At 36.1% G+C, this 18442-nt stretch overlaps 1 protein-coding gene across 1 annotated transcript in view; it reads right to left on the bottom strand.

Moving 5' to 3' along the window:
- The window catches only part of TXK (TXK tyrosine kinase), a 41782-nt gene that overhangs the window by 12327 nt on the left and 11013 nt on the right, over positions 1 to 18442 (bottom strand). Inside the window, exons 5-9 of the mRNA XM_052642103.1 lie at positions 16496 to 16550; positions 8143 to 8222; positions 7156 to 7283; positions 4041 to 4115; positions 1221 to 1392 (exon numbers count right to left, since the gene is read on the bottom strand). Of these exons, the coding sequence (XP_052498063.1) occupies positions 1221 to 1392; positions 4041 to 4115; positions 7156 to 7283; positions 8143 to 8222; positions 16496 to 16550 (510 nt within the window). The remainder of the gene's footprint in view (positions 1 to 1220; positions 1393 to 4040; positions 4116 to 7155; positions 7284 to 8142; positions 8223 to 16495; positions 16551 to 18442) is intronic.

Consider the following 18442-nt stretch of genomic DNA (forward strand, 5'->3'; position numbering starts at 1 on the left):
CTAATTCATGAAGTGTGTTTTCACTTAGGGGATGCAGCTTACATGTGTGCAGAATAACGGCAGGAAGGCAATTCTTGAGATGGAAAACTAATTTTCCAAGAGAAAGCTGCCAAATTGATAGTCACATGTAAGCATTTGAGAATTAGAACATTACACTGTATTTGCTCAGTAAGATCACTAGCAAAAGTTTATCAGAAAAATTTATCAGAAATAAGGCAAGAACAAATAAATAAACCCTCACTTGTATGGTTCAGTCTAACAAATAGGACAAATATTTTTCAAGGTCACAGAAAGATGCAAACAGAAAAAGAATGCTGTTGTTTGCTGTAACTTTAGGACTCATTAATACACATTCCTTTCTCATCTTAGAAAAATGCATATGATTCATTGTAGAACAAACATGTCATATTTATGTAAATTTGTTACTTAAATATTTTCAAACTCTGTAGTCTTCTTCTCTTCCTATTGTTCTTTTTTCCCATGTGATCAGATCAAGTTTCAGAGTTTTTAATGTCATCTGTGGTGACCAGGCTGACCTCTCTCCTGAACTCTAGACTCATGCATTTGACCCTTGGTCATACTTGGCTACCCAATAGGTCTCTCAAATTCAACATGTCCAAAGCAGAATTACTCATTTTTCCTCTAAAACTATTCCTCAGCAGGTCTCTTCCATTTCAGTAAATGGTGCCACTCTCTGCCTAATAGTGCACCCAAGACCTTGGTTTTCACTTTTTGGTCCCCCAGTCTCCTTAAGTGATTTGCAACATCTAATTTATCAGCAAGTCCTGATAATTTTATCTCAAAAATGTATCCTGAAACTATTCCCTTCTTTCCATCTCTGCTATCACCCCTTTCACCATCATCTTCCACCTGCTTTATCGAAAGGACTCCTAAAAATGTATAATAAGATTTGAAAAAAAATTGAAATATTTTTTCCCCAAAATTGCTCAAATTATGTTTAAACATCTCAGAAGAAGGATTTAAATTCTACTTCCTTGTTTCTGATAGAGATTCTAGGTGAGATTTTACAGGTGAGGAAATTGAAGCTTAGAAAAATGAAACAACTCAAGCCACACAGAAGTCAAATAATTCGCCCAGGTCCCACAACTAGCTTGGGCAGAGTTGTGACACAAATCCACTTGTGACCAACTCCAAGATCCATGTTCTTTCCATGACACCTGGATGTTGTGCCTATTTGTCTGGGTTTTGTGTATACTTACATCATCACTTTAGCCTCTTCAATGAAATCCTCTTCAGACATGAAGCCTTCGTTGATGGCCTTGATAGCTACCTGGACATGTGCTCGCCATTGGCCTAAATAGACCACTCCAAACTGACCACTTCCAATCTGCTTCACAAAAGCCAACTCAGATGGATCTATCTCCCACTTTTCTGGAAAAGTAAAATATCCATGTTACAAGTAAGGAAAAGTTAAATTTTAGAGCTAGAAAAGATCTAGGAATTATCTCAACCTATTTTCTTCTATTTTTCAGAGAGGTCGAAAACATTTACAAATGAGTAGAAAAGGCCTGTTACCATTTTTAATACTATCATTGTGGCTTAAAAGTGTAATTCCAGAATTCAAGTTTAAATGCAATAATTTCTTATGGAATTTTGTATGTTGAGCCGTGCCATATAAACACATTTTCATAAAATGAGTAAAAATAAACAAAGATACAAACCTCACTTACTTAGAGAGAAATTATGGGTATCAAAACAGGCTTTTTCTTTCCTGAGAGACCCAGAAGGAAACACAGTTCTGTGTCTTTCTAAACTAAACCTGCCAAAACCAGATGTGGGACCTAAATATGTACGTCCCCAGACTCTTTTTGTTCTGATAAGTAAACTTGTGAGGTAGATAAAACCTGGGCTCCCCCCATCCCGATCCCAGTTTCTTTTACAGTTCCTCTGCCACTCCCACCCCTAAAGGGCTTTTTTGCCCTTTCTCTTTTGCAAAAAGTCTAATCAATTCATCTAATAAATATTTTCAATATTAAGATTCTAACCTATATCTAAGTGTACGTTTGAAATGAGAATAGCATTAGTGAATATGTCTCATCCTATAGAAGCAAATCAGTGGGGGAGGGGGGACTATTTTTAAAATAATACTTTGGAAAACTCTGAGAATCAATCTTAACTTTTTAGTATCCCTTGTTATATAGCAATGCCACCATCTGCTGGAACTTTAAGATAATGCATTTAAAAGAATCGAAAGGAATTCTCTGGCTCTCCAGTGGTTAGGATTTCATGCTTTCACTGTCCAGTGCCCAGGTTCAATTTCTGGAAAGGGAACTAAGATCTCACAAGCTGTGAAGCATGTTCTCCCCTACCCACCCCCCCCAAAAAAAAAGAATTATAAGAACTAATGGACCCTTGTATCGGGCTAAGTAACATAGGAGAATATATTCATGACCTTGGGATTGGCATAGATTTATTCAACAGAATATAATCATAGAAGAAAATATTGATAAATTATACTTCATAAAATCTTATTTATCAAATACAGCCCACTAAGAAAATGAAAAGTTAAGCCTCAGACTGGGGGAAGATATTTCTTAAAATACATAACCTACCTAAGAATTCCTTTTCAAAATAAGAATAAATCAACTAGGAAAAGGCATATAATCCTATTTTTAAGTGTCAAATAAAAACTTGAATAGAGTTTTCTCTCACAAAAGAGAATACCCAAAATGGAAACTGAACCTATGAAAAGTTGATCAAGGAAATTGCATATTTAAACCAAAATGAGATATGCACACACAGACTAGATTGGCTAAAATGTGAACCAAAACCAAGCCACAGCAAACAAAAACCACAAGAATATGAAACAATGGCAAGGACAAAGATGCGGAACAGCTGAAACTCACATATGTCATTGATTGAAATATAATTTGGGATAAGCTCTTTGGAAAACTGACTAAATCTGAGTGTGTGCATACTCTATGACCCAGCAAATCTACTTCTAAGTATACATCCAACATTGTCTGGCCATAAATGTGATTAAACTTTATCAAAAGACATACAAGAATGTTCATAATAATATTATTTAGAAAAGCCAAAAATTGGTTATAACCCAAATGGCTATATAAAGAAAAATGGGCAAACCCATTGCAGTATAGTCACAAACCAGTAGTGCAGCGCCACACAGATGAGCCAACCACATCCGAGTGAACTCACTCATGGACCGGTGGGAGAAAGAAGCCAGGCATGGATGCACGGTGTTGAACTTTGTTTATATAAAGTAATCAAAATGAGACAAAATTAATCAGACTCTAGATTTATGAGCTATATACTGTTAAGGATATTTAAATATTGAAAAGTTTATTTTTTAATGAATGAGGACCATATTTAACTTAGATAAACTGCTAATGATAGAATTTTTAAACATGTAGTATTTATGGGGTAGAGAAATAATCTAAGCACACATAACACTCTGGAACCACCTTTCCATCCCAATTCAGAGACTGAGTCCTGGGTACCTGCTACACAATAATTGTGTGTGTGTGTTTTTTAAGCATATTCTTAGTCCCCATAGTGAGATAAATTTAAGGAAATAAAATATCACCAAATTAGAAAGTAAGATTCTTTGGCTCTTATTTATTCTCATAGATTCGTAACTACCACATTCACTAGAAAATACTTCAAATCAAACTTCACCCAAGTTCTATTTGAAAAGGTGAAAAGGACAGATCTCGCAGGTCGTTTTAGTAGGTCCCATTGGGAAGAAGTCATTTCCCAGTCACCCACATAACCAGAGAGCAACAACCCAATCGTTCAAATAAAAAGAATTGGAATTTATCAAAGAGGTTCCAAATAATGTATAATGAAATTTAAAGCAAAAGTGAAACCTTTCCCCCCAAAGTTTAAATGCCCTTATGAGATGCATTTAAATGCATTTAAATCTCAGAAAGGAGATTTAAACGTTGAGGAGAAAACATATATCAAGACAGACATCTCGAAAGAGCTGAGAATTCAAAGAACATAGAACTTGGGATAGACTCTTGATTTGATTTTTACTTGAGCACACATGCATACTTTACCATAACTAAAACCAGCTGTGGCTGGCAAACAACTGCCCATCAGACCAACTGGGTAACGGAGACGGGACATGAGTCCTGGGGAGAAAAAGAAACCAGAATTTCAGTTCTAGTTCCTGGTACAAGAGAAAAAGCCAAATATACCAGAAGATGGAACCATTCCCTAAACAGATCAGCCAGAGAAAGTATTCTACAGTTAGTCTGTTTGGTTATTTTTCCTATTTGAAAAAGACTTTTCATAATATAGCGTAGGCTCATTGAACACAAGTTAAAGAATCCAAGAAAATACAAAAATGAAAAGGTCCCTCACAAAATCTTAGTATCCAGAGATACTTTGTTATCATTTTTGTGACCATCTTTGCAAAAATCTCTATATGTGTATTTGAACGTATATACACATATGTATGTTTCATGTCAATGTTTTGCTATAAGCTTCTTACACTCAACATATAATCGATATACATCAATGACTATGAATCAACCTTAAAATTATTTCCAAGATTTCACTATAGAAAAATATGCTGTATGCTGGAGGGAGTGAGATGAGGGTAAGAGCATGGCAAGCAAAAGGATGAGACTGAGATAGCTCATGTTTGGTGACTTTGATGTTCTTTTAATTTTTTAAAACAGAATATAGTTGATATACAATATTATATAAGTTACAGCTGTATGATAAGGTGTTTCATAATTTTTCAAGGTTATACTCCATTTATAGTTATAAAATACTGGCTGTAACTCTCTATGTTGTATAATATAGCCTTGTAGCTTATTTTATACATAGTTTATACCACTTAGATTTCAATTTTCTTAGTGAAGTAGAGAGGCAATTTGCTGATGGGCAGTGGATAATACTGGAAAGAGGGTTTTGAGGAGAATGGTAGAAATTTGAACAGAAGAAAGGATGCTTACTAGTGACTCTGAAGACCTAGTTGGGGTTAGAGTCCTCATCGAGTTGGGACTCCATAACACATGATCCAAATAAAAAACACAAGAGGAATTGCTTTAACACCCTAACACTTCCCTCTGAATTCAAAGTTTTTGCCTGCCAAACATTTTTGTTTTGTGAATGACTACAAATAGTTTAGTGACAGTGTATCTCTCTGATAGAAACAAAAAAGCCTGTCGCTCTCTGCACTGTCCTTACTTCTGGTAAGGAAACGGATTGTTATGAGCATAACTGACCAGAAGTCAAAAAGTAGATGGGCTAGTCATGGGTTTCAAGCCTCTTCTAAAATGGTCTCTCCAATAATCTAATTTGCTTCTTTCTGGAAAAGACAGCAGTCATTAAACACAGACTGTGGAGCCAGAGGGTTGAATGGCTCCAGTGGCTTCATAGATTTCTGTGGTTTCAAATCTTGGCTCAAATACCTATTAATGGTGTGACCTTGCGCACAACGTATGCCTGAGTTTCCTCATCTGGGAGATGGAGATGTCAACAGTATCAACCTCATCAGATTTCTCTGAGGATTAAATAAATAAATAGACATAAATAGGGTCTGGCCCAAAGTAAGTCTTCAATAAATACTAGTTGCTTCTGGATCCCATGCCTTTCCTCTTATCATTTTTCTTCCTCTTTGTCTTATCTCTTTTCTACTTTCTCTTCTGTCTAACAGCAGCCATAGTTACAAGTTTTCAACTCCTGTCTTTCATCTTCTTATTGTTTGATCTAGCTTTAATTTTAAAAGTTATCTGTATGGTATTTCATACACTGTAAGAATAATTTATGTATATGTATATTGTAATAATAAAAAAAAAACCTAGGGCAAGCTATAAAGCAGAAAATAAAAGTTTTCCTTACCCTCAGTCTCCTTCCCCAGAGGTAAACATTAACAGCTTATAGTCTGTTATCATGTTATCAGTTTAAAAATTATTATCTAAATTTAACAGAATTTTCCTAGGCACACATGCCTGTATGAATGTGTATTACTCTACAAAAGTGAGGCTATAAATATACTGTTTTGCACTTTTTTTCCTTTATAAACAATTTATCGCTAACAACTTTTTAGGTTAGCACATCCTCATCTGCCTCAGTACTCTTTTTAACCTCACCACCACAGACACTCAGTTTCTTAAATTTCTTCTTTGAAGGAAGAGGAAAGAGAAGAGTGAAGAAGAAAACTCAGACCTGATCTGATTCTAAGGGTTTCTATCTCTGGCCACAAATACGTCCTCACTGGCCTCACTCAAACACGTTGCCACTTCCTCTCTAACCAAAGGCCCGGTGACCACCAGGAGTATCCAGGTGGACTCAGCCCATAAGTGTATAAAATTTCCCTGGATTTATTCCTGATATAAAAAACCAGTGTAATGGAAAAGTGACTGCTTTCCAAAAGGGATTCTTTTTTTGTCAACACAACTTTCCATGAGAAAAATCTTGAAAAGTACTGCGCATCAAGAAATCAAAACAATATGAAAGTTGCACTGGGTTCCAAATTCTCTAATGTCGAGGTAAAGAGATTCCCCTTGGACTCAGAGTAGTCCAGGATAGACTGAATGAGGGCTGAAGGTCAGAGCTGTGATTGTAATTGTGATGGAACTTTCTGGAATCTTACATCTTTCCACAGATGATAGGCTTGCAAAAGTAGCCATCATTGCAAATAACAGCAAGAGGAGGGGGTTAAATATGCCTCTGGTATGGTATACTTAAGTCAGATTATAACTGTGAAAGACTGTGCCTGCTCTCCAAACAGGAAATACAGAGAATGAGACATTTAAGGGTAATTTTCTACTGTAACTGTCCAGAGAGCAAATTTATAGGGGCAAAGGAAAAAAAAGCATGATTCGTTAAGACATTTGAAATTTTATTACATTTAGCACCATGTAAATTTCAAGAACAAACGTATAGTGACTAAATGGCCTTTTGAATCTTTGTCATGTATCTTTTTTCTAAACTGGCAGAAATGTGAAAAATCAACCTACCTCTTGCCCCTCTAACTAGAAAAACAAAAAAACATCTCCTTCTCTCTTGTGGAGGAGAACTACTCATAAGACAGGTTGTATTTCAAGCTCTTTAACATTTCTACAGGGATATTTGCTCCTGTTAAATGTCTGACCAACGACACATAACCTGCCTGGGGCCTGGCTCCCCAACTCTCCCAGCCTGAATCTTTCAACTTACCAGCTGCATTGTGCTGGTGATACCATATCAACTCAGGGATTGATTGAAACAGGTGTCTTTCAGCCACATACCACTGTCCTGAGTCATTCCTTTTAATTTGATAATGCTTGATGGTAGCCTCCATATCTCTACAACCAATAAAATGTGAGTTCATAAACAAGCAGAAGATCACTTTGAAACCAAGTCAATCATTAAGCAACAGAACTCGACTTCAAAACCTTGTATCCTCACTACACACTGAAAAGTAGACAGGATTACAATAAACAGGTGCCTCACCATTGCTGGGAAAATTCCACAGCTATGGTATTAGGGTCTTAGATCAAATAAAACTTCAGCCAAAGATGTCTAGGTGACAAGTCTAGTGTCCAAAAATGTACAGCTTGTAATGGATACTTACAAGTATCTACTGAATCAGGTATCAGTCCAGTGAAAAAGCAAATGCACTGTGAGACATGTGAGACAAAGAAAGGAGGAAAACCACCAGAGGGTGTCTTGATGAGCAGGTTTGTTATGGGCAAGTGGGGCTTAATCCCTTCAGGAAGCCATGAGAGAAATGTGGAACATATCTACAATGCTCTTAGTCACTTCCAGCCCACCCCCGGGGGACCACGAGAACCCATAGGCAAAGAACATTCCCAGGAAGAAAGAAACAGGAAGCTTTCTGCATTCAAGAGAGCTCTCTGTAGGTAAACCCTGGGGTTAACCAAGGGATATGAGGAAAGCATCAGCAGTGTGTGCTACAACTAATCAAATCTCCTCACTTGATACTTGAGAAAAGGAGACGAGAGAGTGTAAGTAACTTATATTTAATATCACACACAGAGCTTCTTAGGGGATAAAATTGGAACCAATTAGTTGTCCCAGTATCCAGGCCAGCAATTTTCTATGTTAGGCTCTCACTTCCATTCTCTATGTGATGGTGACTCCTTAACAATGACTATCCTAGTGATTGTTATTTCTAAAGTGACCAAAATCACAATTGCTTACCTTTTATCTCTTATAAACACAGAAATGGTGTAGGATCCCAAATGTCTTGAGTCTCTGACAATAAATGCACCTTCTTTAGACTGCAAAACAATTCATTCATTGTACATGTTTATTCCTTATTTGGAAGAAAGACAAATATCTCCATAATGAAAACTAAAGCTATACTGACTACTATAGAAGGATGATATTGTTTTTATAAGTACACACAATCTTATCTCTTAAATTCTTACAGATTTAGATGTCATACCTATAAAATAAAATAAAATTGGGATAAGAATCTGCAATGTATGAGCATTTTAAAACTTCGCTCGTGATTTTTCTAATACTGCATTTGACAACCTTGTACCCCACCATTTAGCTATTTTTGTATACTGATTAAGTAATAGATAAAAGAGCTGATGAATAAGAACTCTGAGACAGATGAACAGGATTTTTCTTTACAGGCAAAGAAACAATATGGCAAGTGGGGGTGAGGGAGGCAGGGAGAAATACATCTAGGAAGATGAGGAATGGGGAAAAAGACCAGTCTATGACACAGATGGAAAGAGAATAGACTTGGAGAAGTCTTGAGAGAAGAGCAAGGAGAACCATTTTGTTTGCTCTAAGGATACAGGCTTCCCAGGCGGAAGTAGTGGTAAAGAATCCGCCTGCCGATGCAGGAGACACAAGAGATGCAGATTCGATCCCTGGGCCAGGAAGATCCTCTGGAGACGGGCATGGCAACCCACTCCAGTATTCTTGCCTGGAAAACCGTATGGACAAAGGAGCCTGGTGGACTACAGTCCATGGGGTTGCAGAGTTATACACGAGTGAAATGACTTAGCATGCTTGCATGCAGGGATATAGGAGACACAGAGGGAGACATGGCAAGAGGGAAGAATATTATAGTAAGGTTGATGTTTACATTATCAGTTGGATCCCCAGTGACATTCTTTGGGCTTCCCTGGTGGCTCAGATGGTAAAGAATCTGCCTGCAATGTGAGAGACCTGGGTTCAATCCCTGGGTCAGGAAGATTCCCTGGAGAAGGGAATGGCAACCCATTCCAGTATTCTTGCCTAGAAAATCCCATGGACATAGGAGTCTGGCAGGCTATGGTCCATGGGGTCGCAAAGAGTCAGTCAGGACTTAGCAACTAATACTTTTGACATTCTTTGAAACTGCTTTTAAATAAACTTGAAGGTTGGACTGCTTGGTTTGGTTTGTTTGATATTAACAAACAAAAAAATCTTTGCGTCTATTAAGTTTGCTTACGTTCATGCAGAGGAAAATATCTCAGATCTTGTCAAACTCATGAACATTTACACTTATGAAGTACTGGTGAGAACTGCACAACCCTAACAGCATGATGTGACCCCCTCAAGAGGAACATAATACATTGTCTCCTCCTTCCAGATGCTTACCAAGAGACAAGCCTTTTCTGGTCAGAGTTTTTAACCAGTGATACAGCAGAGAGCCCAGAAATAAACCCATGCTTATATGGTCAAATAATCTGTGACCCAAAAAACGGCAAGAATACACAATGGGGGAAAGACAGACTTTTCAATAAACTGCAGTGGGAAAACTGGACAGCCACGTGCAAAGGAATCAAACTGGGCTACTTTCTCCCACAGTTTATTTCTCCCAAAATAAACTCAAAGTGGATTAAAGACTTAAATGTAAGACCTGAAACCATCACAGTCCTAGAAAAGAACATGGGCAGTATGCTCTCTGACGTTGGTCTTAGTAACATTTTTTTTGGATTTGTCTTCTCAAAAGGAAGACAAGGAAAAACGGAAACAAAGCAAAGGAAACAAGCGAAAATGAACAAGACTACATTAAACTAAAAACCTTCTACATAGTAAAAGAAATGAGCAACAAAATGAAAAGGCAGCTTACTGAATGGGAATAGATATTTACAAAAGATATATCTGATCAGGGGTTAGTACCTGAAACAGTTGGCAAACAGACCCATGAAAAGATGCTCAACACCGCTAATTATCAGGGAAATGCAAATCAAATCCACCTTGAGATATTACCTCACACCTGTTAGAAAAGCTGTCATCAAAGAGACAAGTGTTGCCAAGGATGTGGAGAAAAGAGAACCCTTGTGCACTCTTTGTGGGATTACAAATTGATGCAGCCACTATGGAAAATAGCATGAAGATTCCTCAAATAGAACAACCACATGGTCCAGCAATTCTACTTCTGCGTATTCACCCAAAGAAAACAAAAACATTAATTTGAAAAGGCACATGTTCATAGCAGCATTATTTACAATAGTCAAGATATGGAAGCAACCTAAGTATCCATTGATAGATGAACAGATAAAGAAGATGTGGTGTACATATACAATGGAATATTCCCTAGCCATAAAAAATAATGAAACCTTGCCATTTGTGACAATATGGACAGACCTAGAAGGTATAATGCTAAGTGAAATAAACCAGACCAAGAAGGACAAATACCACATGATCTCACCTATATGTGTAATCTAAAAAGCAAAGCAAACAAAACAAAAACAGACTCATAGATACAGAGAACAAATGGGTGGTTGCCCAATGGGACGGGGTGGTAGGGAGCATGAACTAGGTGAAGGGGATTGAATTACAAACCTCCTGTTAGAAAATAAATAAGCCACAGGGATGTAATATACAACATAAGAAATATGGTCAATAATATGTAGTAATTTTGTATGGGGACTGCTGCTGCTGCTGCTAAGTTGCTTCAGTCATGTCCAACTCTGTGTGACCCCAGAGATGGCAGCCCACCAGGTTCCGCCATCCCTGGGATTCTTCAGGCAAGAACACTGAAGTGGGTTGCCATTTCCTTCTCCAATGCATGAAAGTGAAAAGTGAAAGTGAAGTAACTCAGTCGTTTCCGACTCTTGGCGACCCCATGGACTGCAGCCTACCAGGCTCCTCCATCCATGGGATTTTCCAGGCAAGAGTACTGGAGTGGGTTGCTATTCCCTTCTCCGGTATGGGGACAGAATGTGACTAGATTTACAGTGATCATTTCATAATTTATGCAAATATCAAATCAATATGCAGTACATACACCTGAAACTAATAAAATACGTTTACCATGTAACAATATGTTGACATGAAACATGTCAACCATGTTTCAATAAAAAAGGAAATTCAAATACAAATGAAAAAATCTAGAATACTAACACACTACTTATTAGGACCTCTGCTATATAGTTCAGGCAATACTCAGAAATAAATTCACAGTCTTATTATATCAATAAATGAGAAGAATACAAAATAAACATATCCAACTCAAGAAGTTAGGTTAAGAATTATAAAATAAACTCAGGTAAAGTAGAAGAAAAGCATTAATAAAGGCAAAGGCAGAAAATAATAAATTATAAAAACAAAAATATAATATAGATAGACAGTAATTACATTCAAAGTCTGGTTGTCTACGGAAAAACAATAAAATAGGTATCCTACTAGTTAACCTAATTAATAAATAGTGGAGGAAATCTATTAAAAATGTCACAAGGATTCAGAAAAAAAAAGTCTTCTTGGCTCTATATATTTGAAAACTTGAATAAAATGGACAAGTAGCTAGCAAAACATAAAATTTGTCAAAATTGATTCCAGAAAAGCTAGAAATCTTAATAGACCTAATAAATTGAAAAGCAGATAAGGTTTTAAAACAGCTTCAACATTAAAAAGCACTACATTGCACTGTGATGTTACTAAATCTTAAAAAAAAAGATCAATTAAATAATTCCAGAGCATATGAAAAGAAAAAATAGGCTCAATAAAAAAGTAGGCTCAATATCCATACCATAACATAGCAAAGATTGTGCACAAAAGGGAAAATTACCAACCAGTCTTCACTCGTATCAATGCCAAAACCCTAACTAAATATTAACAAACCGAATCCAGTAGCAAAACAAAAGAATAATGCACCATAACCAAGAGGGATTACATACAGGAAGGTAAAAGTAATGTAACATTAAGAATTTTATTAATATGAGTCAACATTTAATAGATCTGAGAAGAAAAATCTCACTTAAATTTCCATAGATGTTGAAGAAGCACTTAATTTCAATTTCTATTATCAAGGTTTTTTTATTCTTTATAAAATAGGAATATATGTATATTCTTTAACACAATAGCCCTTATTTACTTTGGTCCCAAGTCCAGCATCATGCTTTATGTGGAAATCATTCTAACTAAAATTAGGAAAAAAGAAATGCCCGCTGTCAGCAGTGGTATTTAAAACTGTTCTAAGAAACTAGCCAGTGCCATTAAATGAGGCAGAAATTAGAACCCTGAATTAAAACTGTAAAAGAGGGTTGAAATAATCTGTTTGCTACTGCTAAGATTATGTACCTAAACCTAAGAGCATCAACTGAAAAACTACTATAGTAAAATAGTTGAGCCACACTCGCCTTCTATGATGGCCCATACTCTGTCTGTGGAGTGTGTCTCTCTCTAAATAAATCCACTTCTTAAGAAACTTTGAATTCATCAAAGTCATCAGTTACAAAATTAATTCATAGAAATCAAGAGATTTCAAAAGTAAAAATAAAAAGATATGCCCATTTATAATAGAAACAAAAAGATAAATTATTTTAATATAAATTTAAAAATACACATGCATGTGTTAAATGAAGAAAACCTTAAAATTCTCCTGAAAAATACAAAAGCATTTGCTTTTTCTAATTAGGTCTTTCATCCATCTAATATCAATTTTTGCTTGAGGTTTGGGTCTAATTTTGATTTTTTTCTGTGTGAATAATTAATATATACATCCTGGAACAAACTGGTCCCCAAAACACACTGATTTGTAATGCATAAATAATTTTGCCTAAATTAATCTGTAAATTTAATGCAAACAACAGGAAGACTTCTTAAACAAGGCAAAGTAATTCTGAAGTTCATACAGACAAAACATATATTTTCAGAAAGTTTCTTAAAAAGGGAGACTAGCCAGAGAAACCTTCATTGTTTAAAACAGTAAAATGTACTTTGCTGTACAGCAGAAACCAACACAACATTGTAAAGCAACTATACTCTAATAAAAATTTTTAAAATAAGTAAGTTAAAAAAATTGACAACTATATCAATATCTCCAATGTTAAGATAACTGGGTGCCACCTAGTGCTTGATTTCTGCAGCTACTAACCTTACATATTCAAAACTGCTACTATTAATAAAGCCCAGGTTTTAAAAACTGCATTTTGAAAATGACTTTTTTGTTGATATGTTTATAGTGGCAGAAGAAGATCATGAAAAGAATGCATATGATATCAACATTAGCATGAAAATAGCCACATACCCCTTAAATATGAAAAACAGACCAATCATTTTTCACTGCAAATGCAGATTTCTGCTTCCCTTAAATTTCACCAAAATCTCAAGGGAACATCTCTGTAACTGGAATGTACAAAAACTCACTATATGGTAAACAGGCTAGTCAAAACTAGGGCTTAATTATAATCCACGATGAGTATACAGCAAACGGTCTGTTCAAAACTTCCATTTACTTACTCAAAGTGGTCAAAGTGGAGAAGGGAGTAATGTATATTTTTCTCTTTCTTAAAAGGGTAGATGTGGTCTTTGCCAGACTATTTTATGAAACTTTTACTAACCTTCAAGAAACAAATAACATCTATCTAATATAAACAATTTCAGAGATTAGAAAAAGAGATTAAAACCCCCACATTCCAACTCATTTTATGATGCTAGGATAACATTTATACCAAAACCAGACAAAGAGAACAGAAAATTAGAAGCCGGGCTCACTTTGAACTTAACAGGAAAAATGCTAAATTGAGGAAAGCCAAACTAGCAATATATATTTTAAATGACTCATAACCAAATAAAATTCAAACCAGGCATAATTTTAAAAATAAAAATTGGAAAATATGTAAATTATACAAATATTTTAATATATATAGGAAAGATATGTATGTATTTAAAACATCATACATACATTCTTCAGACAGATTAAAGACCTCAATGTGAAAGCACATCTTTAAAACATTTAATGAAAAATATAAAATTCCTTTATTATCTCAGAAGAGAGAGGAATCTCTTAGAGTAAATAACACAAAACAAAAAGCAGAAATCATAAAGGAAAATATTGAGAGATTTGACATTAACATTTTAAAATTTTTGTATATGAAAATACTCTAAAGTTTACAAAAAGCCAGAAATCCAAAAAATATCATTGTAACACATAATGCCAAAAGATTGGTATTCAGAATATATATTTCTTAAGTACAACACATATTGATCAGTATTAAAAAAACCAAACACATTATAGAAAAATGAGCAAAGGATATTAACAGGCATGTAACAGCAGAGGCAGTACAACTGGTCAAAGACACATGGAAAGTTACTTCAACTGAACTGTTTACCAAAGAAATTACATTTTAAAATACAGAATTTTTCACTCAATGAATTGGGGGGAAAATGCGAAACTACCCACTGTTAGTAGGAATATGAGTGTGTTAATCACTCAGTCATATCTGACTGCAACCCCATGGATTGTAGCCTGCCAGGCTCCTCTGCCCATGGGATTTCCCAGGCAGAATCCTGGAACAAGTTGCCATGCCTTTCTCCAGAGGATCTTCCCAACCCAGGGATCGAACCTAGATCTCCTGCATTACAGGCAGATCCCTTTCCATCTGAACCGTGAGAAAAGCCCGTGTAGGAAACCAGCTTTTTCACTCCCTGTAAGAGTATAAATTGATCTAAGTACCTGAATCCTGATTTGAATACACAGTATCTAGTAATGTTAAATCTGCACATATCCTCTGACCAGATGATTCCATTTTGGAGTGTAATTCAAAGAACCCCTTGCCCTTGTATACAAGATGACATGCACAAGGATGTTCTTTGCAGCACTGTTTGTAAGAGTGAAAAATTAGAAATGATTAGAATGTTTATCTACAATAAAATTGATATATTTTATATACTCATAATGAAATAGTACATAATAGTTGAAGGTATGTGTTGATCCATGTGTATGCCTATGAATTAAATGGAAAATATAATGTTTGGTTAAAAAATGAACATATATGTGCTCTCCTTGACATCAAATATTAAAACACATAAAATAGCACTATAGGTTGTTTATACACATACATGCGATAAAAGTATAAACCCATGGACAAAATGGGAACATGTTCCTCTATTGCGGTTGCCTCTGAGAAATGAGAACCAAAAAGATAAGGGAAGGGGTGGGCCTCAACAGCTTCTGTAATGTCTTATTTTATTAAAGAACGTTATGATCAGTGCTACTATTTGTGATATCTGGGTTGGGGGTATGGAGGTTTTGCTACAAAATGCTCCATTCTACTCTTGGTAGGGAGGCCAGATTCTCACCCTGTTCTGGCTTCCTCTCAGATGCAGAACCTCATGTAGAACCCACCCAGCCCAGTGATTCGGGCCATATTGCCTGTGACAAGCTTGCTTTCCGTGGACCGAATTGTCCACTTCCTTTCTCCAGTTCTGCCTGCTTATCACTACATCTTCCTTGTCCGTTCTGAACCAGCTAATATATAATGTCACCATGCCAGGCAGATATCACATTGGCTGTCATGCTCCCTTTTCTTGTAGCCAATGAGACCGGGCCAGACCTCCAACCTCCATCCCCACCAGCTCCTGAGAGGTCTGTGTTCCTCGTACTCAGCCTATCCCCCAAATACTAACTGGATCTTCCCTGTGTCATAGGTCATTACTGGCACTGAGTTTTGAGTTACAGAACTGATTTTTTTCTCACTCATATTACTAGATTTCCTCAGCATCTGACATCAGGTCATAATGACATGCATACTTCTCAGCTACTTTCTAGTTTTGACTATGCATTTACCCACAGCTGATACTTACCGTCAGTTGGAAATTTAAACTATACTCAGTTTTGTTTTGTTTTGACCTAAATGAGCAGTTTTGATCTAAGTTTGCTGCTCCACTCTTCCTTTTGTTCCCAAAGAATGAAAGTGCAGCTGCATGTATTTTTCTGTATTTATGCTTTTTACGAGTCTAAGCTAAGCTCAGGACAGAATCTATTGGACTGACATTGATGCAAATGTATACAGGCAATTCAATTAGAGACCCTTCTGGCAGAATGCACTTTGGAGTGAATGAAGCAGTTTTGGTATGTTAGAGATGAAATCATTTCAGGAGAAAGGTATGTGAAATTGTGGTGAAAATCAATGGAAAACATGATTTGATACAAATTAATCTAGTTTATAATTTAATAGAAAATGTAGTACCAGTGAAGTTGTAATAATATTCTAGAACTAAAAAAATCAGGAAGTAATAAAACATTTTTAGCTGAGTATTTATAATTCACCTCTCTCAGAAATTTTGAAACTATCCACAAAATTATTCATGGATAAATTACCTCTTGTCTCAAAAGATGTTCTGCCTGATTTCTAGTGATATTCCTATGGTACCACCTGTAAGAGCAATAAAAATAATTTTTTAATGTTATATATCATTTGTTTCCAGAAAAAAAACCCTGTTCCATTTCCTTCATTTAAAAAAACACACTCCAGAACTAATTTTAAAAAGGGACTAATTAATTCACATAAACAATAATGTACTATAATAATATATCAAGTGATTTATTTAACAGTTATATTAATTACAAGCCAGTATCTCATTTTTCTACCATATTTCAACTCAACTTTCTGAAACACACTTGGTTTAACACACTTAATTTTGAATGGTTTAACTTCCTGAAAATTTCCATGAAATGTATGTGGTTAAAAAGTCATCATCTTCGATAAACACTTTCCTGAGCTTTGGTTAAACCCAACTAAAACATACACATTTCTTTCCCCTCAGGAATATCTTATTTGCCTGCTCTTACACGTGTCGTCACCTTTCCAAACTTAAAACTCACACTGACTTATCTGATTCTCCTAAATATGTTGTTGTTGCTGTTTAGTTGCTAAGTCATGTCCAACTCTTTTGAGACCCGATGGACTGTAGCTCGCCAGACTACTCTGTCCTTGGGATTTCCCAGGCAAGAATACTGGAGTGGGTTGCCATTTCTCTCTCCCAGGGATCTTCCCCAGTCAGGGGTTGACTCATGTCTGCTGCATTGGCAGGCAAATTCTTTACCACTGAGCCACCTGGGAAGCTCCAAAGTATGCCACCTTGTAGTAAAGTCAGTAATTTAATAGAGTAAATGGAACAACCAGTATACTAACCACCCCACCCCACACCCTCCTGGGCCTCATATTCTCCTCATTCTTCCTTCACTCACTAAACTTCCATCACATTGGATTTCTTTCCCAGCTGAAATTCACCAAGCCCTTTTCTGCCTCCAGCCTTCCTGTTGTCTCTGCATGAAACACGTCATTAAATGACCTTAAAATATCAGACGTTCACACAGTAATCATAATTAATGAACACTGTAATTTAAACATATGGTTTTGGGACTTCCCTGGAAGTTCAGTGGTTAAAACTTCATCTTCCAATACAAGGGGTGTGTGGGTTTGATCCTTGATCTGGGAGCTAAGATCTCACATACCTCAGGGCCAAAAGACCAAAAACAAAACAGAAGCAATATTATAACAAATTCAGTAAAGATTTTTTTTAATGGTCCACATAAAAAATCTTTAACAAAAAGTTGTTTTTATTTTTTTTTTAATAAATAAACATATGGTGTGATGTGACAGCACCTAAGCAGTAAGCAAATGTTGTACGGGAAAGAGAGAGGAAGTGACGATAGAACAGAGGAGAAGAAAAGAAAAAGGAAACACTTTCATTCCAAAACAAGCCTTTAAAAAGAAGCTAATCTAATATTACCAGAAATACTATTTTTGTGGACAGCGGAAGAAAGGGTGTGGGTATAACCAGGCATTAAGTCAGGTGGGGGAGCCCAGTGGTGGCTGAATGAGACTCATACCTGCCTGGGACAATGGAACCTGTCTCTTCATGTGGACTTCCCCTAACCTTCTATAGTAGAAAGCTGCCACTAACTAGCGTGGCCAGGTGTTTAAAATATTAATATTAACGCTCTTAAATTGAAAACGGTCTTTTAAAAGGATGAACCACAGAGAACAAGGGATGATTACAGATGATTCTAGTCAAAGTCATATAACTGCCTATTGCTAATGGGAACAAGAGTAACTGTGAATTTAAACTGTGCCTATCATTCAATATTTGTTAATGAATATTATTATTGTGGGAGGGAATTTCAAGTTGCGTCTGAGACCTCTTGCTGTAGAAAGAAGAAATTTTTCAAAATAAATGAGGCAGAGTTAAATTTACAGGGGACCAATTTAAAGAGGCCCCCATACTGGCTAAGTTATGAAATATGGGTGCTAAAAAGAGACTA

This window comes from Budorcas taxicolor, chromosome 6, assembly GCF_023091745.1.
Source record: "Budorcas taxicolor isolate Tak-1 chromosome 6, Takin1.1, whole genome shotgun sequence".
NCBI classification, from domain to species: Eukaryota; Metazoa; Chordata; class Mammalia; order Artiodactyla; family Bovidae; genus Budorcas; species Budorcas taxicolor.